This window comes from Melospiza georgiana, chromosome 3 (assembly GCF_028018845.1).
Source record: "Melospiza georgiana isolate bMelGeo1 chromosome 3, bMelGeo1.pri, whole genome shotgun sequence".
Lineage (NCBI taxonomy): Eukaryota > Metazoa > Chordata > Aves > Passeriformes > Passerellidae > Melospiza > Melospiza georgiana.
The window spans coordinates 9121242-9149195 of record NC_080432.1 but is presented as its reverse complement, the minus strand read 5'-3'; the positions used below and the strand labels follow the sequence as shown (position 1 = coordinate 9149195).

The following is a 27954-nucleotide window of genomic DNA, read 5'->3' as shown; positions in this document are numbered from 1 at the left end:
TTCATAATACATGGTTATATTTGTTAAGTGGGTCCATTAAACATTTAAATTTGTACTGGATAATCTGTTTGACTCCCTGGACTCTCTGGACCACAAAATAAGTTAAACCATCATCTCTTGCTCTACTGCTGTTACCCCACATTTTCTAGGAAATTCAGAAGACTTTTTAGTGGCAATTATTGCTTTATGACAATTATAACAAAAACTCTACATTAACATGTGCAGTTCAAGAAATGCATGCCCATGTAAAAATCCAGCTTATCTAGGTCTCCAGTGGGTTGAGTGTTTATGGGTAGTCATAGGAAGATCTAAAATTTCTCAAAAATAAATTAAAATAATTTAATAAAACACAATAATCTCTACCTATGGTCCTCTTTAGAAATCTTAATCTGCCTAGTACCTTGTCCTCTTGGTCATAGCTTTGACTGGAGCAGTCAGGGCCTTAGTTTGCTTTAGCCATTCTGTTGTCACTGCTCCACATGCATATTCATCAAGGGTTTTGGGATGCTTAGGACTGTCTCTGACTAAGCAGAGACACTCTTATTGTTCCCATAATACTGTCCACAGCAGCATTCATGCAGATCAACTCCACTGCCAACCTACAACCATCCTCCAACCAACACTACAGCCAATCTGCAGCTGAAGGAACTGAACCCTTGATTTTGTTAGTGCAGAGTGCAGCACGCAGCATCGTATGAGATTTGCTGTGCTTGTGGTGGCCACTGCTGTAGCCCACATAGAGCGACTCAGGAGTGTCACACTGTGCAAACTGTGCTGTGCACCTTCTCTCCTACTGCTTTCCTGAACTAGATAGCACCATGGAAGCCCCATTTGCATGCTCTCATGTTACACCATTGCAGTCTCACTGACAGGCAGTTTTCTCTGGTGTGAATCCACGTCCATACACGTGCTGCTGTTTTTCACAGACCAGAGAGCTCATTATCTTTCTGATTATCACACACTAAAGAGGCTGATTATCTTTTGAAAGATATCAATCTATTTAACTATCCTGCCAGAAGCTTAGGATCAACAGAATTATTTTGCAGCCAAACACCATTCAGAAGTTTGGCTGCAAAGGGGAGGATGCTATCAGATTATTTATCCCCAAATACAGTGTTTCTGTGAGCAAATACTCCATTGAGATAGGCCTAACAAAGCAGTCATTAAAGGTTATTATTTTGTTCTGTGTGCAAAACAATCTTTGGAAACAGCAAGAAAAAAATAGCATGCAATGCCTTTGGATGAATTTCAGCAATCCACAGCCTAAGTCAAGAGAGTTTTCTACAGCAGCAGCCCAGGCTACCAGCTGCCAAACATAGTACAGAGACAATCAAAGCTACAGGCTACTTGGGAACAGTGAGCCTTCAGGGCATGTTCTCTTTGTCCCTGACAGCACACATGTAAGAGCATTGAATGCTGGATGGTTTTAAAGGTCTTCACTCTAGGTTATGTCAAAATATCTGCACAATGCTACGGGTATAGCCAGACTTTGGCTAGCCAGGCATTTGAGTTTCCATAGCTGCACTGAAGCTTCTGCAGATAATAGCTGTTATTTTCAACATTGCTGTCCCCAAGATTTATACACAGTGGTTTGTAGCTGAAAAACTACGGCTGTTCTCTATTAGGCCCCAATTCAACACAGTAACAAAATGCACCCTTCAAGCCATCTCTATTTGGCAAAGCCAAGGAATATTCTTATTTCCATTCATGTGCCTAAGGGGCTTTTTATTTCAGAACTGAATTCACCAGGATATAATCGTGCACTGAAAGTTATGTCTAAGAACTTTTAAAGCCTGACATGTGCTCAAGTGCTTTAGTAAATCAGGACTTCTGCAATTTAATTGCACTAAGTGGATGATAACAAAAGACAACAACAGGAATAAATCATCTAACTGTGTTAAAGATTGTGAGATTGACTCCAGACTCCAGCCATCCCAAGCCTTCCGAAGGGTCAGACGCTGTACCCTTGTTCACACAGAGCAGTGCCTGCCTCCATAAATAGCGTCATCAAAGTGAAAGGGGCTGCCTCTGAAGTAACCCACTGAGTACGAACATATGTGCTGGAGCCTGGCCCACACTGTAAAGTACAAAAGAGAGGTGAGGGAAGGAGAATTAGATTTCAAACAGACACTTGCCACTGTTGAACGGACAAAGGAGATTTATTTGTTAACACTTAATTTAGGTTGTGTCGAAATGCCACATTTGTGTACGAATTAAAACCTAGCAAGAACAACATAATGTAGCGGGAAGATTTTGCCTCAAAGTTTAGTAACTTATCACACCTGTTGCACCTCACGATAATTACAGTGAAACAACATAGAAATGGCAGCAGTGCTAAGATGCAGCACAGAGCAACAAGAGCAAACATGCAACGGATTAAGGAAACAGAAGCAGAGCTAGTAAACTTGTAAACCTACTTAAGGAACATACTGCAGTTGTTATGAGAGCAGGAGGCAGTTCTGCATCCGGTTTTATGCAGAGTATTAAGAGGGTGGGAGCATGGAGGGGAATCCTTTGATAGCAGTGGACTGCTTGGCATGTCTCTCCTGCACATCCACTAACACAGTCCACAGACAAGCTCCAAATGTGGTGTAGTAAAACCAGCAGGCACTCCTCCAGCTGCCTCTTTAGCTCTCTGGACTATCACAGAGCAGTGAATATAACCCTTAACTCCATGGTTCGCTATCTTCACTGCTCTGCCACATAGAAGGACCACTGAGACACCCCCAAAAAGCACTGTAGCACCCAGCTGCTGGTGTGATGTTCACGAGCCACATTTATGCCATTCAGATTGAAGAAGGGCAGAGTTAGGATAAAGTGTGAACAACCTCTCTAGCAAGAACAGCTGTGCCACAGTGTACAGTCCAATGCTTCCATGTAAAGTAAAATCTGTGGCAGTTTACCTTAAACCATAAACCATGGCATTTTAGGAAAAAGAGTCCCTGGAGCAAGCCCTGTACCTTTCATCAGTGGAGTGAGGCAGACAGCTGGAGATAGTAATTGTTTCAGCCACTGAATGTGTCTCAGCCCCAGACAAACATTTTACAAGATCTGTAACTCAGTACTTGGGAGGAGGGTATTTCCAAAGGCCTGGAGCAGCCCACACTGAATGGGGAAATGATGAAGTGGAAAGCATTTGAAGTCATTCTTCTTCCTTGGAATAAAGACACTTTTTTGCAACCTTGAATTTCATGCCATGTGAGACTCTCAGCATGCATGCATTTAAACTAACAACTGGGGGGATTTTTTCCATAGGTCTCAGCTGCAATCCTTTAATCCTTATTCTAGCAAATAAAACTCTTCAATGAACGGTGACTCTCAGCTCTGGCCCACACTTTTAGTGCCTTGGCCATTACAGTCACCTGATTTAAATACAAGCATAGAAATTTGGAGTGAATTAAACAAATGGTAGCTGAGAAAGCCCCTACATGAACAAAGAAGAACTGCAGAAATGTATTGTGGACACCTGGAAAAGCCTGTCTCCTATTTGCAAGAAATATATAAACAATGTTCCAGGGAGACAAGTCTGTAATAAAAACTAATGGTGAACAAACAGAATACTGCTCTGAGTAGTTCAAGAGGAGTCCTTTTATTTTTTTTTTTCCTTTGAGACATATGCTCCCCAAACATTTTGATTTATTAAAACAATATTTCTGTGTTTTTACATTGCTATTCAAATCATGGCAATGATGGTAGGCTTTCCAGTCTTAGGAAAAGCACATTGCAGATTAAACAGAAAAAATAGGACCCAGCTCTGTGCACAAAAGTTCCCATTAATACAGACAAATACAAAGGAAAAGCAGCAGGTCAAATTTGTTGCTACTTTTTACAACTATTTAAGAAAGAACCCCGAGTATTATCCAGGTGAAATCACTAAGCCATACCTCTAGCATTTAAGCATGACTAAGCTTACTCATGCAACTGATAAAACTAATAATATGAGGAAGGGTAACTTTCCCAGGGTATTCCCTGTCTTACCTACTCCATCACCCACTTGAGAGGTACAAGAAAACAAGTGTCTCCCTATGACTGAGGAAACAACTCTGTGGCAGTTCCAAATGGGTCAGTTTGAGAGAAACGTTCAAGAAGGGGAGGCCCACACTGTGGGTGTGGAAATGCAGTTTCTGGATTCTCCCATTGACTAGGAAGAGACAGAGGTGAGACCTGATATACCAGAGACATGACAAAAAGAGGATTTCTATGAAAAATTATGAAAATATATAACTGTAACTGTCCACAAATACAGGGAAAGCTTTTTCACATGAAACACAAAATTCCCTAAAGCCCACTTAATATGCCAGGAAGGACATATGCCAGGACATTTTTGAAGTCTGAGCCATCACACAAAATGAGAGCACCTTTCTTACACCATCATTTCAAATCTGGTAGTACACAAAGCTATGAATAGTATTAATAACAACTTAAATATTAAGTGTGCAGACACCAATTAATGGTTAATTTATTCTAAATTGTATTTATCACATTGTTTGGTAAAACGTTTGTTAATAAGACAGTTATTTGTGAAATAATTGTTCAAATAAATTGCATTCAATTTGTGTTTCTAATCAGCCAGTTACACAATGTAACATGAAGAGGTCAACTGGAACTATATCAAATACATGATGTATCATTAGAACAGAGATTAGTCACAATTATGTACCTAATCCATGTTATCTGTATATGACACCACCATTGCTATTCTTTTAAATGCTAAAGGACAACAAAATGTATGTAGGAAAGCTTCTCTAGCTTTCTCTGGGGACAAATTATTATAATATTTGCTCATGCTCAGAAAGTCAAAGGATTTGGACTTTGCATTAGCCATTTGTTTAAAGGAAGGTTGTTTGCAATCTAAATATAAACTTAACTTCAGCACTTTCCATCTCTATTCATTGACTCATACTTGAGTCCATTTATGTGATAAACATGCACAGCTAATAATCAATGATATGGTGGCTGTGTGTACAGAACAAATAAGAGAAGAAACAAATATTCCATGTCTGTACTCACATATCCAAAACAGAATATAATGATGATCAAATATATGTGCTTTAAGGAAGAGTCCTTAAAGGTCATTTATATTAACTTTTTGTACACTTCTATTAGACAAAAAATCACCTTCCATTGCCACCATGATTATTTATTTCAGCATATATACTTACTGCAAGCATTAGTTCTCAAATCTTGCATTCATGTTCTCAAAACTTGAGATTTATGGAAGATTACAATCACCTCTTTTTAATTTTCTTAACTGGGATATGCGTGGGCCTTCTTTCCATAAAATCTTTCTCATCTTTTTTCTTTTTCATCATCACTCTTACCCAGGGGAGCTGGGTATATAGCACTCAGTATCTGCTCTTTTCCAAAACAGAGAACACAGGTTCCTCTCAATAGTGAGAAAAAGCTCCTTATCCCATGGCCAAGCAAAACAAAAAAAAAAAAACAAAAAAAAAAACAAAACAAAAAAAACAAACCTGGGGTTTTACCTAAGTGAAGAATTACTGTGGGAAAGGTCCAGAGACTTAGCAGGCCAAAAACTTGCACTGCATCTTCCAAAACTTATGCCTCCTTCTGTGATTTGCCCTCTAAAAAGACCAAAATTTCCTATATTCAAATGATTTTTCAACAGCAGCCATCTCACCTTTCAAGTTCTACCCTGCAACCTCAAATGTGTGGGATTGCGAATCGATTATTTCAAAACTCAAAAGCACTAATTTGCACCTCTTTTGCTTTCTCCTTATCTTAAACATGAAAGAGTCGGTATGGAAAGGTTTGTATTTCTCTTTTGGAAGCATGTTTTTGTCTCCTGGGCTTATAAGACAACCTGGCTGCAGTGGGTACACCCACTCCTGTCCCTCTGCCAGGACCTGCACCAGGGGCTCGGCCACACACCTTCTGCCAGGTGGGAAAAGCACAGGAGGGCACACACAGACTGCTCATCTCAGACCCTCTTGATTTGCTGGAAAAATCCAATGTCATCCTTAAAGAACAGCAGTTTCTATGAGATTCATACTGGCATAAAATATATTGAAGACTTGGAGATTTTGAGTGCTACAGGACCCCCATCCAGCCCTCCTGCAGTAGAGCCTACCTCATACCAGAGGAAAACCACAAGTCCCTGTAACCTCACATTTTCCTCTATATCTTCCCCACCTGCCTTCCTCATTTGAGTGATACTTCTGACTCTGAATAGCTCATTAAGACAATTAAGCCTGCTCTAGGTGGGAGTTCAGCATCCCCCTGGCCAACTCTGCCATCATCAGCCTACCCCTAACAGTTCCCTCCTCCTCAAGTTATTTGTTTCAGAGGCTGACTTCATCTCAGTTTTTCAAAACCAGACCTTTCTGTGCTCACAGTCACCTGGCAAATGGAAGGGCCTGGTCTTCACATATATTTTCTGAATGGCTGGCTAGCCCAAGAAGAATAAGGATGATGATGATGATGATGATAATAATCTAATTATTCAGTGGAAGCTACACCCATCTCTTGGAGGCAGGGCAGCAATTTCAGCAGTGGCAGTCCTGCTGCAGAAGTAAGCAGAATGCAATCTCTTCTGCAGAGCCCTAGTGAAGAGCCAGCCAGGCTCAATGAGACCTTGAGCACATCAAAACTAGATTTTTATGCAGTGCCAGTGTCTACATTGCAGCTGTCAGCAGCACACAGCAGTTGCTGCAGCCAGTGCTGGACCTCACAACTTTCAGCATCCCTACTTTAGCCAGCCTGGCTCCCTCTCTGCCCTCCTGCCGTCCTTCACATTCAACGCAATTCAGCCAAGAGTGCAAGGACAGACTTGGAGATTTACACCAAGGCATAAGGAAGTTGCCCTGTGGTGTAATTTCATTCTCTAAGGGAAATCTTGAAAGCACAGCTATAGCCCTCCCACACGTCAATTTGGCTGCAAGCAGGTTCTGAAAATCCATATACATGCACCAAAGCGTAAAGACTCTGCCTCCTCCTATAAATCAGCAGCAGAGAAGGGGTCACCCTGTTAGGGTAGAGCTCCTGAGGGGGAAATCGTCCTCCCTGCGGGGCCGTTTTGGGAGGCGGGGAGGAGAGTGATGGGGCACTCCGAGCGCAGCCGGGGATTCCTGCCAGGACGCGGAGCCGCGAATGCTCAGGGGCTGTCAGGACACTCGGGGGCTGAGGGCCTGTCATGACATTCGAGGGCTGTCAGGGTACTCGGGGGCTGTCAGGATGCTTGGGAGATGTCCGGACGCTCAGGGGCTGTCAGGACGCTCAGGGGCTGTCAGGACAGTCGGGGCCTGTCAGGACACTCGGGGGCTGAGGGCCTGTCATGACTTTCGAGGGCTGTCGGGGTACTCGGGGGCTGTCAAGATGCTCAGGGGCTGTCAGGACGCTCAGGGGCTGTCGGGGCACTCAGGGGCTGTTGGGACATTCGGGGCCTGTCTGGACGCTCAGGGGCTGTCGGGACAGGCAGGTGCTTGGACTTAACTGGGAAGCATAAACAACAAAAAATACAGAGAGGGACTGGTATAGGGGAAATGGACATAAAGATGTGCAGAATAGTTAGAACTGAAGTGATAACATCTCTGCTGATACTCATCCTTACTGAGGAAATGACACTCCATATTAAATAGAGTAAAATAAATTTTCTTTAAAGGGGAATTGCAGTTTACTGACTATAGCAGGTTGCTGACCAAAATGTATGTATTTTCATGCAGGCGCAATGTCCCATCTTAGAACACGACGCCCGTTATCACCTTACATAGCAAAGGGATTATGCCCTAGAAAGTACAGGTGCTGTGATCTGCAGCACCTTCCCACTCCACCAGCAGCCCCTCCACACATGACCAGAGCCATGGTCAAGCCACTTCATTTTGGGAAGCACTCCTTAAACTGGGCTACCAAACTGCTTGCCACCTGCGCACGCACCAAAGCCATGATGGCAAGGTCATGATGCTGCCATCATTTCTTTTAGGAAAGGGGAGAGTTGTGCCTCTCAGATGCTTCCAATATCTACATTTGCCTCCAGGGAGAGGAAAAAAAAAAGGCAGAATTGAGGAATATTCAGTCCCAAGGATCAATGAAGGACCACAGGCCCCACTGGTCCTACGATCCTAATGAAGCATCAGTGCTGCTGGCAACAGCTACTGCCATGTCCAGAGGGGACAGTAATAACTACCATGAAAACACTTAAAAACAGTCCAGCCGAGCTTCCCTTCCTTCACTGGGCCTCTGTATTTCAGTACAAGCAGGACAGCTAGGGCACAACCCAGCCATTCCAAAATGCGGGGAGATGTATTGAGATATATGGTATCTCAGCCCTTACTCTGATTTTTTTTTCCTATTTAATTTTAATATATTTTTAAGTTCAACTGACCCTTCTGGTCACCAACTTTCTTTGTGGTTCACTGTAAGGATCGCTCTCCAAGAACAAAAAAGAAATCTCCGAGCTTTGATAGAGACTCTGGATGAAATTAAGAACTTCAAACCCCAGATTTTTGAAAAGAAAAACAGATGTCCTGTTTGTTGAGTATAAATAACTCCGTACGTGGAAGCCTTTTCTTTTACGCAGCATTAAATTTTATTTAATGCTGGGTGCATTTAACTAAAAAAAAAAAAAAAAAAAAAAAAAAAAAAAGGGGGGGGGGCAGCAAAATATGTGGGTGACAAACCTCTAAATCTTTTCCTCTCTCGAAAGAGAAAGAAACAGGCAGACGGGAAACCCTTCATCTGGATGAAAGCGCTCAATGTGTTTCCTAGCAGACCTGGAGAGCCTGCCCTGGTCAGTGCGGCGGCGAGGGGAGGGGGAGAGGAGGCGGCGGCAGGGAAGGAGGGAGGGAAGGAGGGAAGGAGGAAGGCAGGGAGGGAGGAGCGGCCCCGGCCGAGCAGAGCGGGGCGCGCCCGCAGGTGCCCGCCCGGTGCTCGGTCCCGGCCGGTCCCCGCCGCAGGAGCGGCCCCGGGCTGACTTACGTGAGCACGTAGTTAACGCTGACGATGCAGTGCGGGCGGGAGGAGCGGCTGTTGTGCACGATGGTGGCGTAGCTCTGCACCCACACCCAGCCGCCGTGCTTGGCCAGGAAGCGGTAGTACTTGGTGGTCACTTGGCCCTTCACCAGCACTGCGGGGACAAAGCGAGGAGAGCCTCAGCGTGGCTCCCGCCTGCGGTTTGATCGGCCCCGGGAGGAGGCGCACACTCCCCCCGGAGCCCTGTGGGCGACCAGCGGGGTTAGGAACCTCTTAGCCAGAGGGGTTAGGAACCTCTCAGCGGTACATACGGACAAGGGTGGTGGAGCCCCCAGGCAGGGCTTATCTCAGTACCTGAGATCGTTATCACAGGCTAATAGGGGAGATTGGTAGGGCCGGGGGGAGTGTGTGTGTGTGTGGTCGTCTACGGCAACCGAACCCCGCACACCCCCATCCTGAAGTATCATCATGGAGATTTTGTTCTATAAATCTGTCTTTGGGTTTTATCTCTTCTCGTTACCTTCTCTGTAAGGAAACTTACCGGAAGTTGGTATCCTTTCTATTCATCTATCCGTGTATTAATGTCATTGTGATATCAAAATAGAATAAAGTACATCTCGCCGGATCAGGCTCACTACTGCAGTCGAAATTAGATATACAGATAAGGTTTGTGAGACTTGGTGGAAGTGAAATAAAAGTATTGATATTTCACTGGTATGGCTTTTTAGAGCAGGAAAAAAAGAGTTTTCCTAACCTGAATTTGAAGAGACAATAGCGCCTGAGATTTGTGCAGGGCGGTCTTACAACCAAAAAAAAAAAGGATGGAAAATATCCTTTCATTCCCAATCCCGTCCGTTTGCCACCTGCGTCCAGAGTTCAGTCTCTATCTAACCTTGTTTCACTAAAACCTGAAGAATATTTTGCTTATTCTGCCCTCCAGAGAGCTGGATTTTCACGAGCCGACCTAGAGGTAAATCCCAGAAACCCCAAAGTCCTTCTGAAAAGGGACGGGATGGGGGCGGGGTTTTAAACAAGAAGACCATCTCCTTACACAAGTGATGCGCACAACGCAGGTGAAAGGTGTCACAGCCATGGACATGGTGGTAAAGGGTCTTCTCTATCAGATCCTGGGGCTCGTAACCTGTTAGCTCAGCTACCCTGCAAGAGACATAAGCAGCAAATATAAGTGGGTGAGAGGAGAGGAGAGGAGAGGAGAGGAGACCTGGGGAAGAAGGGGCGGGCTAGGGGAATAGATTTGGAAATAAGCCCAGCTCTACCTGGAATCTAAGAATATGAGCTTCATGTCTAGGCTGGCCCGAAACATGAACATATTGCTGTGGAGCTTGATCTCCGTCACGGCGCTGGGCGGCAGCGAGTGGCCCACAGCGACCAAGCCAACGTTTTGGTAGCAGCCGTCGAAGGGGGACATGTCCAGGCTGTACTGGCGGATCTTCAGGTACCCGCTGCAGTGAATCACCTGCCGGAGACACAGGAAAGCTTGGCGGCTATTCAGTAGCGGGGAAGGGCGTGCTGAGTCCCTCCCCACGAAGAGGGCCCGGACAATTCCCCCCATCCCGGTGAGGTGCGGGTGCGGGACCCGCGGGAGCCGCTGACCTGCGTCTCCGCCCTGGCAAAGCGGCACCGTCTGGGAGTTTTCTGCGGTTCTGTCGGGATTGAGGGGGTTTTTTTCCCATAGTAGAGTTCAGCGTCGATCTAAGGCCCATTAGAGTCAACAAGATTTTTTTTTTCCCACTGGCTTAAGTGGTTTTTGGCCCACCTCCTAACTGCGCTTTTATTATTCTTCTGAAAAGGAGAGACGCGGAACTGCCAATCCAGTTACGACTTTGTAATGAAGAGTGTATGCGCGTGAGAAAGGGCTTACATGTGTGCATCTGTCACATGTGTAAGATGCCTCTGTTATATGGATGGAGCAGGCACAATCCACCGCCAAAATGTACCTTTGATTTAAGTATATCTCCTAAACGTATCCTTGCAGACAACTGCTGCCCACTTCTACTCTTACTTCTCTATTACTAAGATGGTTCTTCTCGGGGTTCAGCAGGTGTTCTTGGTCTATGGTATATCGTGACACGACATCTCCTTGGGTTATGGGTGCAACCCCCTCCTCGGCGGCGTGCGGCTGACAAAGCAGCGAGGAGTTGAGAGACAGCGCAGGGCTGTCCTTACTGAGGAGCCCCGAGCAGAATCCTGTGAAGCACCTGGTCAAAACCCTTGACTGGGGGAGCTGCCTCTGCAGCTGACGGATTACCTGATTAAGAAATAAATTAACCAGGGCTCCGTTTTTATCACCTGAAAGCTGTCGCTGTGAACATCAGAGGTTGTGCGAGGTTCAGTTCAAACAGTAAAATAATAATTTTAAAAAAAAAAGATAAAAAAAGCCCACAAACAAACACCAAGGGGAGATCGATGGCTTGGCTTTGGTTTTGTGGTTTGTACTCTTCAGCCTGAAACTCTGAGAGAAATGGACCACATGAAAGAGCCCTGGGCTGGGAAAACCCCCGCGAGAAGAGGTCTCACCCCTCTTCTCTCCCCATTTTCGCAGCCTTCCCGGCACAGGGACGCGGGCAGGCTGGTGCGGGGGGAAGGGGGAATCTGGCGGCGGGAACGCACCTTGTAGCCACCGCAGGTGAGGCCCGCGTTCCTCTTGGCCAGGACGCACTTCATCCTCAGGAAAAAGGATCTCTCGATCTCGTACTCTGGGAAGGGGGAAAGGCAGAGGTGGGGTGAGCCAGGGGCTCCGCGGGCTCTGCGCGGTTCCCTACGCGGCCGCGGGGGCGGGGGCTGTGTGCTTTACCCTGCACGAAGTGCGAGTGGTAAGGCTGGTGTGCCGTCAGCACCGCCGTCATCTCGTCATGGTCGGCGGGGTGGATGTACTCGTAAATGCTGTTGCCGGTCAGCTCTACCTGTGAGAGAGGAGGAGGAGGAGTAGGGGGGCTCCTGGCCGGCACCGCGCACCCTCTCCTGTCAGTCGCGGGGGTGGTTCCGGCAGCACAGGGGCCAGCAGGCCCCCCAGCGTACCTGCGACAAGCCCAGGTGCACCGAGGCAGTCTCCGAGATGTACATGATCTTGCCATCCGGAGCCACAACAAATATGAAACCGTCCAAAGTCTGCAGAAAAGGGTAGGGAATATAATTAAATTAATAGATAGACCCATTATATACCTGAACCTCTGATTTATTTTAGCAAACAGGCATCGATGTTCAGGCTCTGATTATTCAAAAAGTTGGAAGGAAATGGGCAAATCTTAGACAAGAATCCCTCTAAAGCTCCTGGACCCCTGAGATACAACCCACTTCTCAGAGGGGCCGAGCTCAAAAGTAACAACTTGAAAGTGCCTTGAAAGTATCTAAGAAGAGGTCCTGGCTATCTGGTGATAAATATGGGGGTCCCAGAAATCCCAAATACCTCTATCCTATTTCAAATGTCACGGAGGTTTAGTACTTGCCAATTTTATAAGGAGAATTTAGGCGATCAAAGAGAATTTAAAACTCTCCACAGTGTAAATAAGACAATTAGTCAGGTACATTTCAGCAGACACAGACGGGACTTCTGGGTGTAGCAAGAGCAGAATAGGCTCTCCAAAGGCCACACGGTTCCACCAGAAATACCTGGTGATGGTCATCACTAATATTCTTTAGTATTTCAGAGCGCTGTGAGTTTTCAGATCTGTCCTCCCTGATTTGTGTCTCTGCTAGTGTCGGTGCCCGCTGAGCCCTTCTGTCCCGGACAGCCGTCCCTAACCTGTCGCTTGAGCCTCTCCTTGCCACACCCCTCTGGGCTTCACAACATTGATGATGTGTGTCACCTTGTTAATAAATTGGGGAACAATCGTGCTCCTGTGTCTCTGGCACCCTGGGACACACTGCAGATCTCTCTCTGTGGACGCAGTGTTAGATGATTCTGAGGCAAGGGACCCAGAGGGACCAAGCCACCAATAAAACACACGACACTGAATCAAAGTGGTTTGCATTTATGAAGTGGTTCCCCTCCTGCCTACCTTTCTGTTAAACACTTGAACGGTTAAAAATTAGTCAAGGTGGCAATTGAAAGCTCAGAAGAGGGAATTATTTCTTTAATCATTAATACCATATGCCTGTCGTTTCCAGACCAGTACCTGCAAAAGGTGGGATCCCAATTCCCGTCCAACATTATCCAGTGGGCTGGTTCGACTGGAGTGGCCCCAGGCTTCTCCAAGTCCTATTATTTAAAAAAGACAAATAAAAAAGGAAAGTAAGGTCAGGAGATGAAAAATTGACTCGTGTGGGCCTGATGGGGTGAGGAGGGGGGGGAACATTTTTTCCTTGTGTACACTCTGAAACATACATACATACAATCTTTGGAAAACTAGATGTGACTTCGTTGCAGATAAAAGCCTCATTTGTGCTTTTTCTTTTTTTCAATATCTAATTCCTCAGAGAGAAGAATACCTGAAGAGTTATTTTGAGTTAACGGTGAAGTTGACTTTTAAGACCTAAGTATAACAGCATGCCAGATCCAAGTGCTTTTCAGTGCTGCTTTCGGCTACTGGGAACTGTCCCCCTTGAACTTCAGGGGAAGCATCCTAACCTCGCGGTTTCTCGTCACTGTCCAACGGCACGGACCGCCCTCCCTCCTGCCCCACCAAGTCTGCCTCCAGGATTCACCTCTATCCCTTCCATATCTCTTCCTGCTGCTCCGGTGGGTGGGATGGCTCCCGCTGCAGGGAGGGGTGATGTGCCTCCATAGAGCCTATTCCAGAAATTAATCTTTCCGGATTTGCCTTATGTTTTACACGCATCTTGTTTTCTCCTATGCAAAGTGAGCAGTAATAAAAGCCACGTGGAAGTTACTTCACCGGAGTAAAGCTATTCATGGACGATGTCTTTTCACGGTGTTGTTGCTGAAATAATTTAAACGGGTCACTTAAAACCTTTGAGGCTTGTGCCATGAAATAAGTCTCACTCCGACACGCACTAGCAGTAAGATAGACCAAAACGGAGGGGAAACCTACAAATCCCGATCGATGGCTGGGGTGCCGGTAGCAAGGGGACCCGAGCCGGCGGGATGTGCTCACTCCCGCAGTGCGGGTTCGGGAAAGGCAAGACCTCGTTTTCCAGTTATTTCGAGGCAAACAGACGAGGTGCTGGCAGCAGGCAGTCGCGGGCATCCCTCGCTATTGAGCGGCCTCATCTGGGTGTTTGCCGGTCCGAGCCGAGCTAACGATTTCCCCGCGCTCTTTGAACAGGGCATCCCAGCGCGGCCCCTGCGCGCCCTCCCCACCGCCCGAGCCGTGCGCCCCGCTCGTCCCCGCCTTCCGCTTCCTTCTCCCCCTTCCTCCTCTGCCTCTTCACAACAACTTCACCACCCCTACACTTTTCTCCTTCTACCTTAACTTCACAGCCCTACAGAGGCAGGAGATTCTCCCTGGCCCGTCCCTCATCCTGCAGCATCAGCATGTAGCAGGTCGCCAGTCAGAAACAGGCTCCTTCCCATTAATTCCTCCACGACAACTAAGGGGGAGCCAGCCGCCAGGATGGAGGATCACCTCCGCCCCCTGTATTCAGGAAGGAGCTGGCAAATTTTACACAGCTTCCAGGAAAAGAGAGAAAACCCCACGGTATATTTGTTTTTCCCGAACTCCTCGAAGGTTTCTTTGCTGGGGAGCCGGGATGGCCCGTGAGCGCTGAGCTGGCTCCTTGCCACGTCCCCCACCCGGAGGGAAATCTGAGTGACAGGTTTCTTTATTCAAGACTAAATCTGCACTGCCTGCCCATGATTTAAGTTGCTTATTAATCTAAGTTTACGGTTCTAATTATTCTTCTCCTAAAAGGGAAAAGAACCCGATCCCAGCGGGTTAATGAACAGCTCACGGGCATTGTAGGTTAACCTCCCTCGGGAAGGCGGTTCTTCACGGCGCACTGAGCTCCTCTGTATGTTTCAGGTGGAAACCCCGCGCTGCTGGGCTCTGTCGGCTCATGGTTTATAATTAAACGTTTTCACTTGTCTACCTGAACCGGCTTTTTCAAATCCTGTCACATGAGACGATCCTTTGTGCTGCCCAGATGTTTTCAGTACTTTCAAGTCGAAGACTCTTTCTAAACGTTGCCAATACCAGCCTCTCCCAAATCGACGGCCTCTCCTGATGCCCCTTAAATACTGTTTTCAAAGATTATAAGAGAAAGCCCCCTCCACTAATTTTCCCTCCCATCCACCTCCGTCTATTCCCTTTAACATCCAATTTCCTTTTATCGAGGGGGCAAACTGTGATTTCTTGCACTTGACCTACCGCAGAAAATTCTGCAAATCCTTTGATTGTCTATTTAAAACAAAACAAGGAAATCAGCTCTCCCTTTTGCTCCAGGATTATGCTTGGAAACAAGATCTAAAGATTCTCTTGTAATTTGGAGAGCCAACAGCATAATAGCTTTGGAATAGAAACAAGCAGCTTTGTGAGAAGAAGGATAACTAAATCGTTTTTAGGCAAAGGATTTTCCCAGCTAAAGTGGCCGAAGACAAAGCAAAACATAATCTATTTTGGAAGATTTCCAAGTTATGCCACATTAACCTTAGCAGATAAAATTTGCTTTCTTCCCTGCGGCCCCTCCCCCACGGCGGTTTGGTTTATCATATTTACATAAGTAGCCTTAGAAGGGATGTATCTATTATGGATCTAAGGAGCTAGCGAGATCACATTTCATTTGGAAATAGAGGGGAAGTTTTACTCTTGCTTAATACTTGATGCATTGTAGAACCATTTCCATTTAAATACCCCCGACTCACGGATTACCTCCATGGACTGGTTGCATGGGTTTTGTAATTTCCTGAAAATGAGATTTCGATTTATAAAACAAGAAACCAATTAGTAACCAAATGAGGCGAAGTAGATCCACTAAAATTGACCTAATCCCACAGGCACCGTTTAGGTCAGTTCTTGGCGAATGAATGATGAGCAACCGTCTAACATAAGCTCAAGGCATCACCCAGCTGTGTTATTCAAGCAGAAAATATTTTTTTAAAAAATGGATCGAGCTTTTATTTGATATATGAATTTGATACTGTTGCCAAAATATGGATTATATGCTCCTGCCTAAAAACCTCTTCCTCCTATTTAACAATCTCTTTCACTCGATGAACTTTTTTTCCTGAGAAGAGAAACTATTTGTGCCACGAGATATTGTCTGCTGTTGTGAGGGGGGAAGGGAAAGGCAAAAAAGAAAATAAGCAAAAAATATTTTTTTTTTTTTTTTAAGAAGAGAAAAGAAAAGTATTTTATGCAGACTATCACTCATCGTTACCCAACAGCCTTCACCTATAGTGCGCGGAACCTGCGCGGAGCGAGCGTGCTGATTCATCGTTTCTCTCAGCACTCTCCAGTGGAAAGCCACTGTGCTTTCCACATCAAAAAGCATGTCCATCGGTTTCATGGGCTCCTACAAAGGCGGGTCCCTGTGAAATGCCTTCTCCCACCCAGCCGCGCCCACCGCCGGCGCTGAGAGCCGCTCCGCACCGCCAGCCTGTGCCCCAGGCCGGGCGCGCAGCCAGACCTGCCGCGCCGCACTGCCCCGCTCCTGTCCTGCCTTCCCCTCATCTTTTGATTGATGCAAGCCTTGATGTCGACAGCCAATGGAACCAGGGGCTGGGTGGGCACCGTCCCTATCCAGTGGCGATACTGTTTCAAGAAGATCCTCTGTCCCACAGAAGGGGGAAGAGATTTCTGAATCGTTTCTAATTTGATCTAGGCAAAGACGGAGGAAGGCAGGCGCAGGGAAATGAGACTCCGAGAAGCCAGGGCAGCTCCTTGGCCCCGGTTGATCTCCGGGTTACTTGTCCCTCTGTGAGCATCTGCAGCGCAGAGCCCATCTCGACCCAGTCCTTTGTCTGGCAATAGCAAAGGGGGGCGGGGGTGGCGGTGGGGGTGGGGTGGCCAGAAGATGCAAGCCCTTATCTACTTTGCGCTGATTTGCCGGCTTTTAAAAGCAGTTACGGCGATTTCCCCAGTGGGCTCGCAGTCATGAAACCTCAGCGCAATCCGGATTCACTGTAGCAGGCGACTTGACGCCCCCGTTTAAAGACACCAAGTGGAGAGCCCACCCTGAGCTCCAGAGCCGCTTCTTTGGGGGCCAGACCCTGAGGCTGACTCCCTCCGAGCCCTTGGGTACCCCTCCGGGGTTTGCCCTGTCTGGCGCACGGCCCCTCACGGCCGGACGAGGCCCAGGGAAGCTGGCTCGGAGACGAAGCCCCGGAGGCAGGGAGTTCTTTCCTGCTGCTGTGGATGGGCAGAGGGAGAGGCTTGGGGGGCTCTCCTGGCGGCAGCCCGCTGCTGTGGGACAACGCTGGGAGCCCGCCCGACGGGGCAGCCGCAGGGAGTCTTCCCTAAGTCGGGTCCCAGCAGGGCCATCGCGGGTTTCTCTTCCAGGAGTTGCTCAAAACTCCCTCTCTGGACAGCGGCCCCCGCCGCCGCTTTCCCGGGTCTCTCCGCCGCCTCCCGGGGGCCGCGGCCCGGGGACGTCTCCGCACGCTTTGGTTTCGCTGCGTTTTCTTTGCCCTTTCAAGAGCCGCTGTATGGTTATTAAAAAAGGACGAGCAGCAGCTCAACCCTCGCCCGCCGGCGCCGCGGATGCTGACCCCACAAAGGGCGCGGGGTGCGGGACCCCCGGTCACCTCTGCCCCGGGGCTCGCCCCTTCCGTGCTGGGCAGGACGGCGACGAAGCTCTGCCCGGGCACGGGCAGCGGCTTCGTTCAACCTGCTCAGCAAAGCCTCTCTACAGGGAGGACGAGAATGTCACCTTGTGAGCGGCTCCTCAAGCAGCTCCTTTCCTGCCTCCCGCCGCCCCTCGGCACTGCTGCCTCCTTAATACCAAGGGACAAGCGGGGCACGGGAGTTGTTTGGGAAGAGGGAGACAGGACAGCTCAGTCCCCATCGCCCACGCGGTCATTCTCTCTCTCTGTCCAGGGGAAATGACAAACAGCTCCGGGAGTCGCGGGAGCAGAACCTGCACGTCCTAGTCACCGGCAAGCCAAAAGGCAACTGGATGTTGTATCGAGGAATTAGCTTGATTCGATTAACCATTTAATTAAATCGTCTGCCGCCAGCGCTCCGTGCTGCCATCGCCTAACGCCAGACAGAGCTGATTTCCCAGTTAATTTAACAGGCAGTGGTTAATGATAACTCAAAATCTCGGCCAAATGAGGCTTCTGTGAAGGACTGGGTCGCCGTCGGAGGGTTCAGATGGAATAGAATAAGTTATGCTTAAAAAAAAAAAAAAGAAAGAAAGAAAGAAAGAAAAAGCTGCTCATTTCCACTGCCTGCGGATGCCATTAGCAAGGTTTTGTAAAGATTTATTATCTTGGTAAATCACACGTATTCATTTGAAGTAGAGATAAATTAGCATCCCTATTTCTTTATAAAAATAATAATAACAGGAAGGAAAAGCCCTGTTGACTAAACAAGCATCCCTGTCAAGAAAATGGTAGTGGAAATAATGCTGAGGCTGTTTCACTATAGAATGAAAAAACAGGATTTTGGCAAACACGAGGTAGCGGAATTGCGCTTTGAAATGCAAACAAACGGAACCATGTCCAAATTGGAGAGAGGGGAAAAAATCAGGGCATTTTCCAGCACCAACTACTTATTCATTTCTCCAGAAGACTCAAATTCAAGTAGCCCTTATTTCGAAGAAATAGGGGAAGGAAGGATTTGCGCCAACGCACACGCGGTTTATATGCAAGCTGAAAAATATTCTCCAACGTGAAAACGGTTGTATGTTTCCAAAGGAAATATGATTTTTTTTCCCCCGCTCTTCTCATTAAGTATTCCTTCTAAAACATAAATCTCTGGGTTTTTTTTCAACGATCCTGCTAGTAGTTTAGTTCTGCTCTTCACATTTTAAGTTCACATCAAAACTGGAATTAAACAGAGATTCAGCGTGGAGAGTAAACTGCTGCTTAAATGAGAAAAACTTCTGTAAGAAAATAAACATTGAAACCTAATGCTCAATCATTTCCCTTTGCAGCAAGAAAAACAGCATTAAATCACCTATCCACGTGGGAAACGGATTTTTTTTTTCCTGTTGATCTCTTCCCCCTTTAAAATAAAACAAGGTTAAGGGTTTCAATATTGAAATGTTAACCATCCTGATTCGGCGAAAGTTTATGTAAACGGCGTCTCTGCTTTTGTCTCGAAAAGCAAACGCCTCTCTGCGCCAAAACGATCCCTTCCCACTAGGATAGACTGCAAACCCTCCTTTTGCATCTCTGGGCGCGAATGGAGAATAGGACCTTTAAAATATTCCCAACTAAAAAATACAAACAAAACCCAAACAAAAATTATTTATTGTGCCACCTGTTTTTTTTTTTTGTTTGGGTTTTACTATTTTTTTTTCTCCCTTCCTTTCTGGATACTGCCGAAGGTCAGTGAAGAATTACCCCGCTATAGTAACAGTGATCGCATCGTTTTTGGTGGAAAAGTCTTTTAGTCCTTTGACATCCTGGAGATTTTTCTACCTATTTTTTGCGTCCACGTTACTTACATTAGCGATTTAAATTAAAATATTTGTATTTATTTATAATGAACGTTGAATCAAGAGTTAATTAATTAATTCTGCTTTTAAAAAAACAAAAAAACAACCCTTAAATCTCTTCCTTAATGTCCTCAGAAAATTAGCAGATATTCACTCTTTCCAAAGCTGTCTGATCACCGAAAAGCAGTATAGGTCTTACACTCTTTCTCCTCCTGAAAAGAAGTGTTTTAATAATGAAACGATGCAAGAAACCTACGTCTTGCGCTTGTGTCCTTGGCAGGTTTAATCTGCTGAAGACCTAATGAAGTGAAATTAGAGGCAGAAAGAACAACCCTAGCGTTTCAATAACTTGTGAGAATTGCACAACCATTACAAGAGAAAGCCCGTAGCAAAATTTCTGTTCGGTTTGTCAAGTTTGTCCAGTGCCACTGCCTTATGTTTAGATGTCTGGGGGTAAGAAGGAAACCCCACGTGCTTATTTAGTGCGTGACTCTCCTGGCGTTTCACTCCCAGAAAACTCTTGTTTCCAAAATGAACCCAAAATCTACCCACCTTCTTTCTCTATAGGGACCTTTCAGACACAAAAATATGCAGACAAGCGCACACCGATTCTCTCCGCCCTGTCCCCTGCCCCGCGTGTGCGCGGCGACGAGGAGTGTATATCTTTCTGTACGTGATTATTTACAACCAACTCTATGTAAGCACTCTATGGGCAGATGGAAATTCGCTCTTGTACCGGGGAGAGGGCATATGAGTTACTCTGCAAGTGCAGCTCGCTCTTACGGAGACAACGTTTCTCTACCCTGACTCCTCCAAGATCTCTTTAAATGTACCTCCTACCACCCATCTCCAGTGTTTCGGCCAACTCATCGGGTCTGTCCCTATGCATGTATCGCTTTCCTCCCCAGGGAAATACAAGCGAAAGGAGCCCCAGCACATCCATCCAACATCCCTGCCCTGCCTCCTCGTTCAGAAAGAATTGCCCTTTCCGTGCGTCATTTCCCTGGCTGCTACTACCTGTTCTCCTTTCCCAGAGAAGTGATGGTTTTGTTGTTTTTTTTTTGTTTTTTTGTTTTTTTTTTTTTTTTTTCCTCTTGGTGGAGGCACTGGAAAACCAGAATAGCCCCTCGCTTCCTTGCCTCCCTACACTCATACCAGCCGGACAAGCACAAGCACACCCGCAGCGGGAGCCCAAGCTGCTCCGCCGCGTTCCCGGAGCCCACTGCGTCCCCCGGGGTCCCGGGGAAAATCACCCGGGCTCGGCTCCGGACCGGCCGGGCACAGGCGCAGCGCCGGGGCCGCTCGTGGGCGCCTCGCTCGTATTTAATAGCGGCGCGGGCGAGCGCAGGGAAACCCGCAGGGCCGGGGCCGAGCCGGGCCCCGCTCTCCGCTCCCCGCCTCCTCGGAAGTACGTGGGAGGGAGAGGGAGCCGGCGTGGGACAGCGGGGAAGCCTCCCTGCTCCGCGCCACATTGCGGCTCCCGCTCTCGGTCCTTTGTGCCCAGCTCGCAGGGATGCGCGGCCCTGAGGATGCGGGCGCGGCCGTCCCCCGTGGGTCCGCAGCCCTCTCGGCCCCGGGCCTCCCGCGGCAGCGCCTCGGAGGGGCGAGCCCTTCCGAGCCTGCTCCCTGCCTTTCTTTCTAATGCGCAGTTTGCCTTTAATGAGGCTGCGAAGGCTCCGCTGCCCCCCGAGCCCCGCTCAGCCGCCCCCGCTGCCTCCGCGCTCAAATTAGCATCTGCTGCGGCCGGCAGCGGCCCCGGCCCCGGCGCGCTTCGCCGCACGGTTCCCCAGGGCATTCAGGCATCCTGCGCTGCCACCGAGGGACGGGGATCAGCTATTCTTCTCTTCCCGTGATTACTCACAGCCTACAAGCAACACCATATGCTTCTTCTGATCAAACAACCCGCTACATAGGCACCAGTAATTGACGAGACCTGCTCGAAATCACGCAGAAAGGTAGCCTACTGAGACCGCAGGAGTTGACAAATCATTGCTAATAATCCTTTTAGGAACATCATGGGCATCAGGGTTTGCGATAGCTTTATTTTTATAAAGTATGCGCTGACAGCATAAAGGACAACTCCGTCTCCTTTGAAACAGGGGATTGTCCCGCATAATGATCTTCAAGGTGGCAGAGCAAATAGAAGAAGAAAGTGGATTGATGAAGACTTTAATTATTATTTTTAAAGGTTTCATTTAACCCTTTCTTTGGTTATAAGTGACTCGATGATATGGAAAGTTATTTCAAGAAATCACTGTAAAATGCACTGGATTGAAAATTACTGCAGTGGACTTTAGGTATAAAGGTTCATCTGTAACCTGGGGCGGGGAAGGGGGTGTGAGATTACCTCCCCCATCCAAATGACTGCCACATTGCGTATTTATTTTAAAAAGTAGAATTAGTACCAGTAGTCCACATATTTAACTGGGGAAAAAATTATAAACCTCTCAAATCACCAAATCAGACAAAACTAGAGCAAAACAAAACTAGGCCATATACATGCTCATAATTTGTAAAAAAAATATAGGCCAACCGAGTCGAGATACAGCTACAGAAAACTCATGGGGACATATTACGTTGTTTTCTATGTACACTCACTTTTCAACAAATCATGCAGCGAATTTTATATTAGGTCAGGGAAAAAAAACCCCAAAAACCTCTTGATACCTTTTCTTTCAATCAGATCATAACTTCATCAAGTTAATCTAAATAAAAGATTCGTGATTTTTTTTTTTTTTAGTTTTTTTTCCCTCTATGTCTTATAAAATCAATAGAGCGAGAACATGGAAGAACTTTATTCTGACTCTCTTAACTTTGTTCTGTTTGTTTTTCTTGGCAGCCGATCTAGAAGACCAAAGACAATCGCTTTAGATCCTGATACTATTTAAAAGCAAGAGACACTTCAGGACGCTGAAGTTTTCTTTTGCTAGACAGGCGGGCTGTTGCTGCCGTGGAAGTCAACGTGAAGTTTACTGTTGCCTGTCGAGGAGAGTCGTGTCTAGGCTGGGCCGCTGGTTTTGTAGCACTGGGTGGTCAGCGGGATTGAATACGTCTGGGTGCAAAACTCCTGCTAAAATTTTCCGAGGTCGATTAAAGCCCTCACAGTGCCCCGGTGATCCTCAGAACGAGACACAACGCACTCACACACATGATGTGACTCACTGTGCTCGACTTATTCATTTAGCCTGGGTGTGAGCACGCCTGCACGCGTGTCCTGTACCTGTACACTGCACCTTTCCTCGAGAGCCGAACCGAGGCTTTAGGACTTTGCATAGACTTATGTAAATATTTACCCATATACTAACTCGCCCTCACAGAATTACTATAAATAGGGGTGAATCATGCCCTCTTAGGCCTTGCGTGAGCTTGGTGGGGGATGAACATTTGACTGGAAGTCTGGGGGAAAAGGAAACCCGGGTTTGCTGTAGCAGAACACGCAGCAGAGCTCAGTGCCTTCAGGTGTTGACAAAAGCAACATAAGTCTCCAACCAAACCTGTCATAGGAGCTAAAGGAAAAGTATTTACAACAGAGGAAAGTGACAGCGGAGGGCACCCTGTCTCTAAGCACACTCCAAAGGATTCACCTTTTCCTTTTTTTTTTTTTAATTTTCTTTTTTTTTCTTTTTCTTTTCTTTTTTTTTTTTTTTTTTTTTTTTTTTTTTTTTTTTTTTTTCACCGTAAAAGTGATAAATGACATCTGGATCAGAACGAAAATAGAGACGAATAGGCATTCTCACCTACCTTCCGGAAAAACCACTCTCATTTTTAAATAGCTGGTAGTGAGTCTGATTATGGATGCTTTGTCCAGCTGAGAGGTGATAGCGGAGGGCAGGGGTAGTAATTTAGCGAGTTCATAAAATTCACTGTTTTCTTTCTCCCGTCTAGTCCGGGCAGCATTTTTGGACTTCTCTTTCATCCTGTTTTTTTCCCGCTTCCTTGCTACAATTTAAACTCCAGAGATTCATCCAAAGGTGGACGGGAAACTCATCGGCAATTCATCTCTCCGGAGCATCAGGCTGTGATTCTGAGTGCGGCCATTACTCAGAAAAACCGTTCTGTTGTGTAAATGCAAACAAGCATTGAAGAGTAAATATATTCTTAAAAAAATAATAAAAAGAAAAAAAAAAGAAAAAAAAGTAAATATACTCTGAAAAGCAGAGTCAATTAGATGGGGAAGGCATTTATCCAATGCAGTTCAGCACTCCAAGCGACTGCATTAAAAAAGAAAAAAAAAAGAAAAAAAAAGCTAGAAGGTTGAGGCGCCAGACAGCAACCAAACGATGTATTTCTGGCCTTTTTTCCTACTCATGGCGGGCAGAATAGCTCCTCGGAAGAGGGTCATAGTAATCCCGTTTTTTCCCGTGATCCGTTGTCAATCCGAGGGCCGAAGCGCACGGCCGCGGGCTGCCTCCCAGGACGCTGGGTGACTTCCCCGGAGCCTCTCTCTGTGAAGACAAGAGCAGTCCTGGAGTGAGAGGGTCGGTACACGGCGCCGCAGCGGAGCCGCGAGAAATAATAATCAACAACCAGCCGCCGGCGGGTGTAGTATTTTCTCCCACCAGAGGGGAAAGAAAAAAAAAGTGTATTTTCCCATCTAGCGCGCCCGTGGAGAAGCCTGCCCCGCACTCTCCTCCCACAGCCCTCTCACTTCCCAGCCCAGGTGTGCACTGCATGGCCGGAGCGAAAGCGCAGCGGAGAGCAGCCCCCGGCTCCCGGCGTGAGCGGCTTTGGGGCTGCGCCGGCCCCTCCGCGCTCCCGCGGCCAGAGCTCCCCGCCTTCCGCGCTGCCAGACCCTCGGTGAAGGACGCATTTCCAACCACGGAGTATTTCTGCTTGTTTTTCCTTTTCTTTTTCCTTTTTTTTTTTTTTTTTTCTTTCTTTCTTTCTTTCTTTTGAATTTCTCCTCTTCTCGGCTACTGTCCTCATTCCTCAGCTGGGATCGGGGGTGTCTACCTCAGCTGCACCCCAGCCAGGGGAGGCACGCTTTGCCCAGCCCTGCCCCGAGCCGGAATCCACCCAAACATCACATTTTTCCAACCAAATTATCTTTTTTTTTTTTTTTTTTTTTTTTCTCCTCATTTTTCACCGTGGGGAAGCGACCCACAGCCTAGCACCGCACATCACTGCGGTTCTTTGCTGAGGCTGGCAGATTGTGGTGGGTTGTGATCTTCTTTTCACCTACCTTGAATCCCTGAGCCCGGCAGCCTGCAGAGAGCTCTCCCGGGGTGAGGAGCCCAACTCTTTAATTGGCTCATTAATGGCACGGGGAAAAGTTTGCGCCTGTCACTGCTCCTCGCACCGATGGGCAGACAGACATTGCCGCCTCCCCATCCCCTTTATCGGCTCCCAGGCTCTCCGTCTCACATAACGAGGGGTGGGGTGGGGTAGGGTGGGGTGGGGGGGCGAGGTTGGTATTAATGAAGAATCCCTAATTTGCGGCTGAGAAATGCCTAATAACTTCTTGATGGCTAAAAGCCTTTTAGCACAACTTCATTTCTCTCCAACTCCCCCCTCGGCCCCCCTCGCTCCCACCCGGCCGAGCCCGCCCCTAACGCCACTCACGGCCCCGCCTCGCGTCCCGTTGGCCGCCGCCGCCCCTGGGCCGGCCCCACTGGCGGAGGGGCGGTGGCGTCAGGCGGGCGCATCCCCGCCCCTCTCCCGCCTCCCCTGTTCCCCGCGTCCGCCCTCTGACCTGGCGGCGCCGCCGGGGGCAGTGGGGACGCACAGACCCCCACGGGCACGCACAGACACACACACACACATCTTCTCCCCGCTACCTGTTGGGGGATTATTGGCGTTGGGGTGGGTACATTGTGGCCATCGCCTCTCCGCAGGGCAGCGGGGGTGAGCGGCCGAGCTCCCGCCGGACTGCGGGTGGGGAGGATCGCCGCAGTTTTACACAGCCACGCACGTTTCCCCACCCCAAAGCCCACCGAAGTGGTCGCGCTTGGGAGAAATAAGCTGCAGTCACGTCCCCTGCTGCCCCCCTCCCTGACACCCCCAACTTTAACCATGCACGGTTTTCCCCTGGGCTGATGCGCTGCGGGACAGCGTGAATCGGGTCCTGCGGCGGAGGGGAGAAGGATGGAGAAATATTTTAATTTATTTTCTTGAAACACCCTGGAAAAAAAGCCCAAACCAAAGCAAAACAATAGACAATCCCACGAACAGGGAAGAGGAAAAAAAAAAAAAAGGAAAGGGAGAAACTCAACCCCAAATCCTCCTACATTAGGAGACAGAGCTGCTGTAAAACTGCCTGCAAAGTGGACGTGGGGTCTTTTTTTTCTCGGGGAGAGGGACTACTCCTAATCTCGTGTGTCCCCTGGGGAAAATAACCCTAAAAACATGACGTTGCTCCTTAAACTGCTGGCTCCTGAACAGAGTAGATAGAGCAGAGAGAGAGTGCCTGGAGTGCTGGTAGAAGGGTTGTAGAGTCATTTCAAAATCATAGCAAACTCTCAAAACCCTGACATAATTGCCAAACCAGTCGGTGCGAGACTTCGGCTAAAATAACTGTTTAAATGAGATTGCGCTGGCAGGCAACAGTCGGAGTATTTCGAGGAAAAAGAAACGGTCTCAGTTTTCTAAAGAAAAACATGAACAAAAAAAAAAAATTTAAAAATTAGCCCTTGAAGCATCTAATCCCTTTTGCTCCTAGGCCGGCTCTAGTTCGAAACGCAGTCTTGCAGCGCAGACCGTCTGTTCGCTGCTTATCACCTTAAATCTCCCCTCGGTTAAAAGCTTTCCCTGAGTTCATTTGGGTAAATAAAGGAAAGACGGAAAGAGAGGCATTCAACAACTCCTCTGGGTGTCCAGGCGTCTACAAGCATCAGAGAAATGTATCCACGTAGTCTCAAATGTTCTTTTGATTGTCTTGTTTGCCGAAGCGACTCGTCGTTAAACAAACACGAACGGAAGGCATTTAGTGAAGGTAAGAGAGTAAAAAAAAAAAAAAAAAAAAAAAAAGGGAAAAGAGAGCACCCTTCCCCACACTCAGTCATGTTGTAAAGCGATCGCTGCTATGGGGGAAGGTGATACTGATTTTACAAAAATCATCCCTGTATGTTACTGCCCTCAGGTGTAACGTGGCTTTGGGGGACAAGAAAAGGATTAAAAAAAAAATCTTCCTTCTGGTTTTCATTTGAGGGAATTCTCTTCCTAAACGGCACTGACGTCTCTAGGAGGGTATTTAGACATATGGCCAACAACTGGACTAACACTGTCAGGTAGCTCACGACTTATTTGTCAACAAGAGCCAGAGAGAATGTCTTCTATAACACCCTGGGAAAAATAAATAAATCAGTAGGATACACTTCTGCTAATTTATTCCAGGGAAAGTGAGCATCCACCTTACCAACCCCGCACAGCCCCATCGAAGCCCGTAGCTCACCGAGGATTCTTTCCCGGTGTACCGGGACTCGGTTTCTTCCCTCCAGCCCGGGTGGGTGACAGCGACCGCACCGGTTCTCCCCGCGGCCGGGGCCCGAGGGCTCGGGCTCGACGAGCCCCTGTGCAGATTTTGAATGTGTAAATGCTGCGGTAGATAAAATACAAGATGTGAAAGGACTAGCGGCTGAAGGGCAGTCACTCAGCTCTGGAAGTTACAGCAATCGTGGACAAAGTCACCTCTCCACAGAGCCACCAGCGCGGGGTCAATACGCTGGGGATATTTCCCAGCAGATTTCAAGAGGCAGTTCCCGAATGATGGGAGAATTTGGCCGTTTCAGAGATATTAACCTTGTTTTCCTTCGTCAAAAACAAGTGACTACTGCAAGCGAAGATCAGACTTGGCACTGCCCCGTTCCAGGTGTACAGGCAAAGGCAGTCCGCAGCAGCTAAATTCGTGGTTTTCATGTCAGCCGAGAGCCCGCTGTCACCGAGCCCGGTGAAGCCCGTCTACCCTGAAAGAAGGGTGCATGGTGCTGCTGAGCAAATGAAGCGGAGGCAGCCCTGGGCCGCACAAGCCGTGGGAGCGGAGCTGAGGGCAGCGAGCGGCGCGGACACCTGCGGGCCGAGGGGCCGCGCCCGGGGCGCACGGCAGCTCCTGCAGCTCCTGCAGCTCCAGGCGGGAGAGCCGCTCCGGCAGCCTGGAGCTGCGGGGCTGTGCTGGGCTGCGCTCAGTTCGCATGCAGGTATTCTCGGGCGAGAATCTCCCGAAAAAAGAGAAAATACTGGAAAATTGAATAAACAGGTACTTGTAGTGCAATTTGATTTTAAAAGGCGCGTAATAAAATGCTGTATCTGAAGAAAGGCTGAGCGAAAACAAAGCGTTTCAGAGACAGGTTTCCTACTATAGTAGAAAACTTGTGTAGGCAGACACAATATGCAGCGTGTACTGCAGCATGTGTGCGTGAGCGTGTGTGTGTGCAGAGGGGGAGGGGGAAAAACTGTACAAATCAAAGCAAGGGGAAAAAAAAAAGAAAAACCCTACCGGACCATTTCCCTATAGGACAGATCAGATCCAGTTTCTTCTTCAGCACATTCCGGCGTACTCTGATGTATATA

The 27954-nt window shown here is 47.7% G+C and overlaps 1 protein-coding gene across 1 annotated transcript in view; it reads right to left on the bottom strand.

Annotated features, from left to right (window-relative positions):
• SIM1 (SIM bHLH transcription factor 1) overlaps positions 1 to 23365 on the bottom strand; it is a 44967-nt gene extending 21602 nt beyond the window's left edge. The window contains exons 1-8 of the mRNA XM_058021011.1: positions 23191 to 23365; positions 13065 to 13147; positions 11968 to 12057; positions 11744 to 11852; positions 11560 to 11645; positions 10206 to 10405; positions 9980 to 10086; positions 8935 to 9082 (exon numbers count right to left, since the gene is read on the bottom strand). Of these exons, the coding sequence (XP_057876994.1) occupies positions 8935 to 9082; positions 9980 to 10086; positions 10206 to 10405; positions 11560 to 11645; positions 11744 to 11852; positions 11968 to 12057; positions 13065 to 13147; positions 23191 to 23365 (998 nt within the window). The remainder of the gene's footprint in view (positions 1 to 8934; positions 9083 to 9979; positions 10087 to 10205; positions 10406 to 11559; positions 11646 to 11743; positions 11853 to 11967; positions 12058 to 13064; positions 13148 to 23190) is intronic.
• Between the last annotated feature and the right edge of the window lie 4589 nt (positions 23366 to 27954).